Source organism: Zootoca vivipara, chromosome 14 (assembly GCF_965207765.1).
Source record: "Zootoca vivipara chromosome 14, rZooViv2.hap1.1, whole genome shotgun sequence".
Taxonomy (NCBI): Eukaryota; Metazoa; Chordata; class Lepidosauria; order Squamata; family Lacertidae; genus Zootoca; species Zootoca vivipara.
The window spans coordinates 18692104-18703320 of NC_142597.1; the positions used below are offsets into that span (position 1 = coordinate 18692104).

An 11217-nucleotide genomic window follows, 5' to 3' on the forward strand; every position below is an offset into this window, starting at 1 on the left:
CAAATGGAGGCTAGCAGCTGCACTTCTGAGCAAGTCCTGCACTTCTGAGCAAGTGCTGTAGACCAATTCCCCCTCCCCCCAAAATGACTTTATTTAATTTATTTAATTTTAAAGATGAACCAATGCTGCAGGTTGGATGAAATAAAGCATTTGGCCACACAAAGCCCATGGACAAGAAGTGCATAGATACTTACCTTCGTTTCTCCTTTGCATTAAATATCAATTGTAATGTCCAAACTTTTCAATTCAATGAGGTTTTTAAAAATTATGTCATCTATAGAAAGGGAATGGACAGAGGCATGCAATGATTTCCTGAGAGGTTTTAATCACTTAAACTGTTGGGAAAGTCTTTTTACGATACTGTGGGCTCTCTTGCTCATAATATAAAAATCAAAGGACCCTCAATGAAAGCAGCTGAAAAAATTAACACATCATTCAATACAAATCATCAAGTCATCCAGCAAATTTGTTTCACTCTTAATATCTGAACAGGCTGCATGTTTGCTTAATACAAGTATTTAAAAGCAACATTTATTCCAGAAGAAAAACACTGTTACCAATATTTCCATGTGCCATTGAGCCTTCTACTCTGTGGCATTCATTTTTTCCATGGGGTTACTTACTACCAGAACCACCTCAGGGGCTCTCTAGCTTTCTCATTAACACTCTACAAAAATACCAATGTTCATTTGAAAATACGACCAAAGCAGCACCCTTTTTTCCCCCCTTACAAAATTATCTACATTGATTTCTCTTTTGTTTGTTTAAAAGCGTGGCACCTTCTCTTTTTTTCCTAAACCCTGAGGGAAAGTTACCGTAATACAATTGAAACGAAGCCACTTCTCATGGAATACATACTGCAGGTAATTTTTATAAAACGATTTTTTAAAAGTAACTCGTGCAGTTACTTGTTGCAAGCTCTCTGTAAAAAATGATTTCTTAAAAATGTAAGAGCCACTCCATTTTGCCAAGGAAAGGTATGCAAAATCTGCTCTGAATACTTGCTAGTGGCGGGAGGGGCGCCACTTGCCATCTCGGTAGTTCTCCCTCCGGTTATCGTAATCGTGACTCCAGCCTCCATAGTGTCTGTCATCGTGACCATATTCCTCCCGATTGCCCCTGAAATGATGCTCCGAGCCATAGTCGCTGGGGCGCTGAGGTTCCCGGCTGCTATAATGCCTGCTTTCAGTAGGATACGGATGGGAGCTCACTCTGTTCTTGCGCTGGGCGGCACTTGTCTCTGAGCGCCACTGCATGGATGAGGCCGATGACTGGGTGAACGAATAACTTGGGTGGTGCCCTGGCGAAGCAAAGCCGGATGGCTCCGGGTGCAAGGAGCTGTGCCTGCCACTGTACTGCGACTGTTGCCACATATTCATCTGGAAACAGAAAGCGCTTCTGTTAAGAAGAGGCATGGCCAATAGTAGGGGTTATGATGATGATTTGTTCAATTCCTTACTTGCCCTTCACCATAAGGTCCCAGAGTGGCAGTGTAAAAATACAAATCAGTTAAAACTATTTACATTATAAAGAATAAGGCTGGTTCTAATAACATCTCTTAGTCCAGCAACATCTAAACAGTCAGTGTGCGTCTGCCAGACTGGTGAATGAGAGCAGCCGCCGGGACTATATAACCCCAGATCTACATTGGCTTCCAGTATTTTTCTGAGTGCTGTGGTTGTTAACCACTCAGCTTTTTTGTCTGACGCATGCACCGCTCCACTCATTTGCAAACCCTTTCCTGCCTATTTCCTGTTAACAGCTAAACAAAGAATTCTCACCACCGCTTGTCTCTGGAGGTTATCTGGGGATGAGAAGGACCTCTGCACAGTTGGTGACTCTGTTGAGATGTTATCCACATTCCTCTCATACCTGCTAAGCGAAAACCAGAAGTCAATTGGCCAGAAGAAGTCTCAGATCATGGAATTCTGCACTAACAGTAATCACAGTCAACAGTATTCAATTGAAGACAGTTATACTGATGATCATGGGTCTGGAAACTGAGCATTATGAGGAAGAGTTGGGGGCTTTGGGTATGTTTGGCCTGAAAAGAGGAGACAGTGAAGAGATAGGATAGCCATCTTCAAATATCTGAAGGGCTGTCACATGGAAGATGGAGCACACTTGTTTTCTCCTGCTCTGGAGGGTAGAAGCCAAATCAGAATCACAAATCTGTGATTTTGCGACTAAACATCTAGAAGAACTTTCTGACAGTTGGAGCTCTTCAACAGTGGAATGGACTCCCTCAGAAGGTGGTAGACTCTTCTTCATTGGAGGTTTTAAAGCAGAGGTTGGATGGTCATCTGCCATGGATGTTTTAGCTAAGATTCCTACATTGCAGGGGGTTGGAATAGATGACCCTCAGGGTCCCGTCCGATTCTATGGTTCTACTTTAAGTTATTTGCACATGGTTTTCCCAGGGGTGGGGGAAAATAGGTATAATGAAAATAACCAGGAAGCAAAGCACCAGGTAAACATTGGCATTAGCAGCTTCATGGTTATAGCTATATTTCTATCCCCCTCATTCTCATATTTGTTCCCCTAGCCTCAAAACAAGGTTGTGAGATAAGTTAGGCTGAATGACAGAGACCGTGGGAGATTTGAACCTGGGTCTCCCTGGTTGCAGCATAACACTTCTAATCTAACCACTACATCATACAGTTTTCCTTTGATCCATTATCGTAAACTGTTACTGAATATATATTTTTCTAAGCAGAGTATAACTGAGCAATCTGTTTTCAGTTCATCTTCAATTTTATAACTGACACACTTGTCAAAGAAATACAGAAACACAGATCGCAAGCCTCAGGAGGTTTCTACTAACAGCTTCTTTAATCTACTCTGCATCTCAATTTAGAAGATTCTGAAAAGACTCACAGCTTTCCCTAATGGAAACTAATTTGCTTGTCCATCTGTTGTTTTAGAAACAAAATTCCTGATGTGCTACATCAAAGTTCTCAATACCATTTGATTTTTGTAGCTGCTCTAGAAAAAAAGCTAATAGAAATATATTTTCTCAGTGCTAGAATTCAGTTCATATTATTCTTTCCCACTTAAAGACAAATAATAAACATAAAGGTAGAAAGGCAAGCTCAGACATAGGCTATTGTATTATGCCCACTTTGGAAAGCAGTCACAGAATTTACCATATTGTAATGAATGCTAAGAACACAATCCTAGGCACAATTAGTCAGAAGCAAGTCCCACCAAGTTCAATGGAGTTCACTCCCTAACAAGCTGCAATTCTAAATCTACTTAAATGATTTACCACAGGCTTCCTAAAACTGATGCCCTTGAGATCTTTCAGACTCAGGGTTATAGTCCAAAATATTTGGAGGACACCAGGTTGGGGGAAGTCTGGCTTAACATTAAGAACTTACCTGCTACTGGCAGTTGTTGTTGGCAGTTGTTGTATACTGGAGGGGCTTCCATTAGCATATACAGGTTGAGAATAAGGTGAATTGTTATCTTGAGATGCATGACTGCTCCCTAAAGGTAAAAGGACGTGTTTGAAGTATAACTAAAACAAGTCATTTACACTGAGAAAGGTTAAGCCGACGCAAGATGCTAACAAATTGAAAACATGGCACATTACTTAATGGGCTCTGGAGTATCACACTAGAGAACCATTAAGACATACAAACATATTTCCAAAACAAGTGTTGCAACCTACTGGAATACCCAGTGGTGAAGATGCAATCGAGATGCAATGCTAAGGACACTAAACTTAAGTTAATTGCAGATGAAACTCAGCTTTCCTAAAGTGAAAAACTTTGGACACTACTTCAAACAGACCAAATAAGGAGCAAATAGTGTTTTCATTTCCTTTATTTAAAAAGGAATTTTAGCAATTCCAAGGAATTACACATGAACTCAATCCAAGCTAAGGCTCACTCTAGAACTAGCTTGAGTGCCGGGACTCATTTCAGAAATAATCTGAAGTGATAAAATAATGCTTCTAGACACGTGCAAAGTGCATTCCTCTGTGATCATAGGAGCTCAGAATACACACAGATCTGTTCTCAACTGAAAAGGGTTTGGCAGATGTGTAGAATGTGTAGCCCTCCAGATATTGTTGAACTACAACTCCCATCAGCCCCAGCTAGCATAGCCAATGGTCAGTGAGGATGGGAGTTGCAGTTTAGCAACATATGGAAGGCTAAAGGTTATCCAAAGCTAGAGTAGGACATCCCTTCTAAAAACAGATGGTTTGTCCCCAAACAACTGAACCTCTTCTAAGAAGTGCATTTCAACATCTTTTAAAGTTCCTTTTAAAAAAGATTCTAACTGTCTTCCAAAAACTGTCAGAAAGCCCCCTTCAAATGAGTTAGCTCCTCAAGATAGCATACAAATATGCAGCAACACTAGGAACACATGAGTGGTTTTTACAGGCTCAGTGAAATTTTAATCTGATATATAATTCAACACAAAAAATGCATCAGAATAAAAAGTTTTACACACCAGAATTTTAAGCATAAAGGGAATATGAACCCCCTTCAATTTTGCCTAGATGACCTAGGCTATTTTAAAGGTTTTGTGGATACCTGATCGAAACTGAATTTTGAGAGGTCTCCCAAAAAGTTTGATCCCATTAAGTAGATTCATTCCATAGGGGACAGATTCTTCATGTTTGAAATTCACAAATGCAAACTGCTTTTGTTTCCCATCCTTGTCCTTCGGAATCTTTACTTTAATGACTGGACCTCCCTGTAAACCAAAAAAACCCAAAAAAACATTAAAAACAAAACAAAAAAAACATTAAAATAAAAAAGGAGCAACTTTCCCTTGAAGGTTATTTAGTTGCATGCACCTGCATTCCAAGGTAAACCTGTATTTGCATTCAAGTACAGTATAGGGTGTTACCAATTAAATGAAAGATATGCATTGTCAGGCAGGTTCTCAAAACAACTTTCTTAATAGTTGGCATTTTACAATTTTACTCTCCAAAGGACTGGAGAGTAGGACATAGTCCTAGATTCACCAGGCAGGTGAAGGAGGTTCAAACCAGGTAATAGTCAGTTTACTGCTGGTCTCCAGGCATCACTTCAGGTAGGTGCTATGAAAGCAGAAAAATACATTCCCCCATGTAAATCCAGAGCCATCGGGTCTGGGTGGGTGTACAAGATGGCCACAGGGACACCAACTTGGGTTCTATGATGGAAGTATTGCAGGAGATAAATGTAAATAAAGCAAAAATAAACAACTTTGGTTGGCACTCAATATTATCCAGGGAAGAAACCAACAGCAGTGGATTCAGCCACATGCCAGCATGGAACAGAAAGTTAACATGCACTGTGAACCTCCTTCCACTCATAAGCATGCACGGAAAAAGCAGAGGGAAACTCATTCACCTTTCAACCATGCTGATTTTAAGTAAGCAAGGAGCATTGAAGCATTCCTTTGAAGTCAGCCTCACAATGTCTTTCTACGGATCCATTATTAACTTTCTGTGAGAACATTACAATGGTTCAAATCACCCTGATCCAATAGAACTGGACATAGATATTGGGAAGAGGAGGAGGGCAGTTTTTCAGGAAGCCTACAAGCAGTGCATGAAGGCAACAACCCTCCCCCTATTTACTCCCTCACAGTTTGGCATCAAGGAGTATCCTGAGCTCCCATTCAGTTATTGGAACTACAGACCAGTTCTCAAGGAGTTCATCTAATCTCCTCTGAATGTCACTGAGTGTCTACAGTTTTGTGTGTGTCCTAAACCTACAGCCAATCTACTTCATCATAAGACCCCAGGTCCTAGCATTATGAAAGTGTTTGGAAAAGTTCTCTAGGCGCTTTTGCCACTCCATGCCTACGTCTATAAACGTCTATTGTAGCCTTCTGTTCTATACAGAGAAGTCCAGACACTTGAGCCTTGTAGGAAAGGTGTACGAACAGCTAACCATGTCCTTGTCAAACCATTTCCAGCTCTACAATTTCTTCTTCTTCTTCTTCTTCTTCTTCTTCTTCTTCTTCTTCTTCTTCTTCTTCTTCTTCTTCTTCTTCTTCTTCTTCTTCTTCTTCTTCTTCTTCTTCTTCTTCTTCTTCTTCTTCTTCTTCTTCTTCTAGATGTGAGCAGACAGAGAACAGTACACACCACATTCTGAATGCAACTGCACCATAAAGACATGGCGATTCTGGCTGTCTTACTTTCACAGCAAATGTGAATATATACGGTACAAATGTGATGGCGCAGGACGATGTGGCAACTTTTTGCTTACATGTACGCTGACCCTGACATCAATAGCCCTTGCATCTTGAAACAAGGGTTCCACTACCTCTTACAATTAGGTCTAGGATAGCTTCTCCTCAGGTCAGCTCTATGACTAACTGTTTCAAGGCAGAGTTGCTCACAATCTACACATTTTGCCTCCTGGTTATAAACTGAAGTACCCTTAGACAGCCTGGGCAAACATGACAGAGGCAACCCATTATTACAACCCATTCCCCATTTCTTTCTCCCCCTCAAGACCACCCTTGGCATTTTGCTCAGGGGATGAGACCACATCCCCAAAACTAAATTAGTTTTCAGGACTGGTACACCCAAGGTGGTGCTATACTATAGGATTAATTTCCAGTTCATGAAACATTATGCTTCCCTTGATACCGTATATAGAGCTAAACCATCCCCAGCCTACCTTTCCTGTTTATGCACCTCCTGGGTTACAACTGAAGTTGCCCTGTTCCGACAACCCAGGGCGCCCAGATCAAAAACTCATTTCTGTTCATTTTGGTGCTTTTGTTGTCAATTCTGCAAGCTGCTGGTTGTTGTTGTTTTAATGTTCTGATACTTATTTTTAAATCCTGCCTATCACACCCATCCACCACGAAGTTCCCTTTTTTCCGGGCATGAAACCAGCTAACGATCAAACCTATTTGCTGCCAGCGTTTTACCTTTAGAAGAATTCGCCCCTTGCCTTGTTTTAAGATGGAAACGGAGGGAAGGAGAGCATCCCGAGGGGGCTTTTCGCCTTGCAAGGGCTTCTGAACGAAGCCAGGAGAAACGGAAATCCGTTCAAAGGTAAAGGAAAGCGAGGCAGGCGAGACGCAAACAAAGCCAATGCCTCCCCGTCTCCCTTCGCAGATCCGATTTCGGTCGCAGCGACACCAAGGAGGTGCCAGTCTTCTTTCAGGGCAGCCCCCGCTCCTCTATAGCTCCTGGGCATGTGCAGAGGGCCCGCGCATTAAAACGTAGGCAGAGGGAAACGCCCCCCTCCCCACACATACAGCAAGGCCGGCGCCCCCTGCGAGGTAGGCCGCTCTGAGCCTACCGAGGTCGAGTCAAGCCAGGCGGTGGCGGCCCTGCCCGCCCCGTTACCTGGTGGAAGAGCTCGAAGAGCAGCTCCTCGGTGACTTTGGGGTCGAGGTTCCCCACGAAGAGGGTCCGGTCCGCCTCGGCCGCCGCCGCTCCCATCGCCTCAGCTCGCAGCCGGCTGCTGAACTGCGCAGGCGCGCGCGTCCGGCCCAGCCGAAAGAAGGAGAGCCGCTCCCGCGGCCGGTGCGATTCAGGCCCGCGGGCCTCTCGAGTGCGCAGGCGCCGATGTGGGCCTTGGGCGTGACAGACTGTTAGTCTCACTGCGCATGAGCTGCTCTGCTCCTTCCTCGGTGCCCAAAATTGTGCCCTCGACGGCTCAACTGCGCAAGCGCAGCCTATCGGGACTGTGATTGGGTATTCCTTATAACGTTCGGCATTAAATGAGAACGTGCTTCTGCAGCGTATCAAGCCCACTAAAAGCCTAATACTCGCGCAGAAGGGAAAGAACAAGTCGTTTCTAAGATACGTAAAGGCGACGGCAAGCGAGAAGAGACAAATCGAGAGACTGACCGCTCTTTCTCCTTTTCGCGGTGAAAAGCGAAGTCTCCGCCCACTGCGAGACAATGTGCCGCCCCCTCATAAGCAGTTCCAAGGCTGCAAACCAGGAGGCGCTTCAACCGCAGAATGCATTGTCCCGCTCCGTTTCAAAAAGTGAAAATCCGGAAACAAAAGTTGTTCCGCTTTTGTTGGTGGGGGGGTGGAGAGGGAAGCAAAGTTGAGCTTTTTCTTTTCTTTTGCCAACGTTGTACTTTTTGAGCCATTTTAAAGGAAATTTGTCCAAAAATGCGACACTTCCTTCATACGCCTGGGTTTTCCTGGACATTTTACCTGATTTTTGGAAATTCAACCTGGACGCTATTTTTGACCGGCAGGGGCGTAGCCAGGATCAAAACCGGGGGGGGCAAGGGGCGGGGCCAAGGCACGGGAGGGGAGGGGCCACAACAGATGTCAAGGCGACAACAGACAATCCACCAGGGCCATCCCAAGCCCATCCAGCGCCGCGGCGCAAAGGCACCCCCCACGCCCCCTCCCCGCACGGGAGAAACGGGAGAGGGGCGCCGACGAGCGCCCCGACGGGCGCGGCATCCTCCGGTATCCAAAGTCCGAAACGGAGCCTTCACTGGCGCAGGAGCCGCCGAGTGCGCAACTCGCGCCGCAAAGCCTCCCTCGACGACCGCGGCGCCCCCGCCAGCAATGCCCTCCGCGGCCCGCAAGTGGCGATCCCGGGAGGCGACTCCGGAGCGGGGCCACAGCCCCCCCAAGCGCACACACCCCCAGCGCAAACCGCGCGGCGGTCACCCCGCTGGAACGCCAGGCAGCGGAGCGGGAAGCCTCCGCCGGGAGGGCTGCGGGGAGGGCTCCGAGAGAGCGCCCCACCCGAAAGCGCCGCCCAGCGCACGCTCCCTCTGCACTCCCCGCCGAAGGCGCCCCACGAGCCTCCCGCCGGGAGGAAGGAGGTGGCAGAGGCGGCGCGGCCCGCGGGGCTAGCAGCGACCGCCCGGACGCACCCCTCCCAGCTCACAGCAGGCCCGCCTCAAGGACATCGGGCGCCGTGGCTCGAAGGTCCCTCCGGCGCCCAAACATCCTTCCGGCGCCACCCCCGCGCCACCACCCCCCCCACAGACAGGGCTGCCCGGGCCGCGGAGGGGGCGGGCGGGGGGGCAACCCCTCCCCCACACCCCGTCGAGGAAGGGGCACGAAGAGAGGATGAGGACGCCGCAGCAGCAGCCACCCGCGGGGAAAGGAGCTGCGCCTCCAGGAGAAGGAGGGCAATTCAAGGGAGCAAAACGCAGCAGGGCGACAGCGGCTCAGCTGCGCTCCCTGGCTCCCCGCCCCGCCTGGCCCCGCCGGAGGGCGCGACGGGGAGCTGGAGGGAGGGCGCGGAACGCCGAACCCGCGCTCCGCCGGGCTGCGCTCCGCCTCCGCCCCTGTCCACCAGCGCCGCTCTCGCCCACCGGCCCCGCCTCCAGGGGGGGCAACTGCCCCCCCTGCCTACGCCCATGTTGACCGGTGAATCCCGTATGTGTCTGGGAAATTCTGGACATATGACAACCCTAATTGGATGTGCCTGAGAATTACTTGCCCCAGGTAACTCCACACACTGTGTTTCTGCGTGAGTCCCTGATCTGACTGTAGATTCCACTTGCTACAGCAAGGACTCATTCAGAGACGCACGGCTTCCTCACTGTGGGCACAAAACTTGGCCATGTGGATTATCATAAGAAGCCTGCCCTTAGGGTTTACAATCTAAAAAGACAAGACGCAAGGGAAAGGCACTGGGAGAGAGATGGAAATAAGCAATCTCAGGTACAGGTGCATGGTTAAAATTAAGTTATTCCGATGGACGTGGAAAAGTTCAAGGACAGAAGGAGCCAAACACTGCCAGTTTCTTAGCTGCACTGACGGAGTGGTTCAGTCTTCAGCCCTTCTCTCCCTTCCCTTCCTACAGCAGGACTCCTGCCTGGTGACCATCGTGGAGGGAGCAGTGGATGGTTTTGCAAAACAAACAAGAACACAGTGAATCATAGCTGCCAAGTTTTCCCTTTTCTCGCGAGGAAGCCTATTCAGCATAATGGAAAATCCCTTTTAAAAAGGGATAACTTGGCAGCTATGCAGTGAATGCATAAGTGACTTAACTACTGTTCAAAAGTTTGAAACACTGTTCAGTTTGAAAACTTAAAATACAACTAAAGCTTTTATGTCTATGCAGCTCAAAATGAAGGTTGGTGTATTTCATATCCTATATCCCCGTGACGGGACTGTGTCCTTCAAGATCTGCAGTAATTTTCTCCGGTCAAAACTGTTGTGTTTTTACAGTCTTTATAAATGTGTGGTGGCCTCCTAAGACAATATCAAATAGGCACGCACACACCCTCCAACCTGATATCTGCACTGACGTGTGTGTGTGTGTGTTTACAGACCAACCACTATCACATGCAAGCACACATTTAGCATCACATCTAGCTGGGCCCTCCACAAGTGCCTACCTTTTCTCTTCATAAAGATACCTGTCATAGTCCCATCCTGACTGCTGACACTTCACTTCTGGAAGTGAGTTTCACTGGCTGTCCCTGCTTCCTCCCAAGGGAGCACCCTGGTCAAGGGGGCACCCTGTAGGTGGGATAACCTTGGTTGCCTCTTGTCTATTTCCAGCCTCAGCTTTCAGAGAAAGCCAGCAACTGGAATTGCTTATTCCTGGAACAGGGTAGCCTAGGATTGCAAACGATTCTGTTTGGTTGCTTTATTACTCCACTTTGCACATGCGATGCATAAATTCATAAATCTTTATTGTAAAATAGTGGGTAAGAAGGATGAAGACACAGCTCTCAAAACAACCAGCTCTTTATTCTAGCTCTGAGTCCAGACTGAACAGCAGCTTAGCCAACTGGCTTATATAGTACTCAGTAACTTGCAACAGTAACAAACTTCCCCTAGCTACCCAATCCGTGAACAGCACTCTCAATCCTTCATTTGCATGTTGTGGACCTGAGTGAGAACTGCAGCCACAGTGAGCAGGGTAAGAACTGCAGCCACGGTGGCCAAAAGGAATACTGCAGTTAACTTAATACATAACATTTATTATGCTCCCCCCCCCCCAATATTTGAAGTGTTTTCTTCTAGGCACAATCACTACCCCCCAAAATTCCTGCAGCTCCTTCATGCTTGGGTAAGGTACCCAATCAGAGGGGTTTCCTTTGGTGATAATCAGAGCCTGTCTTGTTAATCTGGCACAGCAGGACTGCAGGTAATCAGTGCTCCCCCCCCCCCCCCCGGCATACTCAAGAGTATGCAGTACCGGTACCTTTTTTCTTAGAAGAAAACAGGTAATGATAGTAAAATGTGGGTAACGATGAGAGAATGATCATCTCCCTGGTGTGATGATTTTCAGGATTCAATGAGTGTGGTGT

The 11217-nt window shown here is 46.9% G+C and overlaps 1 protein-coding gene across 2 annotated transcripts; it reads right to left on the bottom strand.

The window, feature by feature from the left end:
* Nucleotides 1-305: 305 nt before the first annotated feature.
* RBM7 (RNA binding motif protein 7) lies at nucleotides 306-7524 on the bottom strand. Of its 2 annotated transcripts, none has more exons than XM_035139637.3 (5): nucleotides 7313-7524; nucleotides 4545-4707; nucleotides 3381-3489; nucleotides 1782-1872; nucleotides 306-1379 (listed from the first exon to the last, which is right to left on the bottom strand). In XM_035139637.3, the coding sequence occupies exons 1-5, from the start codon at nucleotides 7406-7408 to the stop codon at nucleotides 1005-1007; spliced, it is 834 nt and encodes a 277-aa protein (XP_034995528.1). In that variant the 5' UTR covers nucleotides 7409-7524; the 3' UTR covers nucleotides 306-1004. The 2 variants fall into 2 exon arrangements, with proteins under 2 accessions (XP_034995528.1, XP_034995527.1); XM_035139636.3 differs by having other exon boundaries at nucleotides 1782-1875.
* Between the last annotated feature and the right edge of the window lie 3693 nt (nucleotides 7525-11217).

Bases quoted from the DNA above. Each gene is read 5' to 3' on its own strand.
- RBM7 (XM_035139636.3), bottom strand. From the start codon at position 7,408: ATGGGAGCGGCGGCGGCCGAGGCGGACCGGACCCTCTTCGTGGGGAAC. The intron at 3,490-4,544 runs GTATCCACAAAA...TTTTACCTTTAG, and splicing joins CAAAATTCAGTTTCGATCAG to GGAGCAGTCATGCATCTCAA. The intron at 1,876-3,380 runs GTAAGTTCTTAA...GTTTTCGCTTAG, and splicing joins ACAACAACTGCCAGTAGCAG to CAGGTATGAGAGGAATGTGG.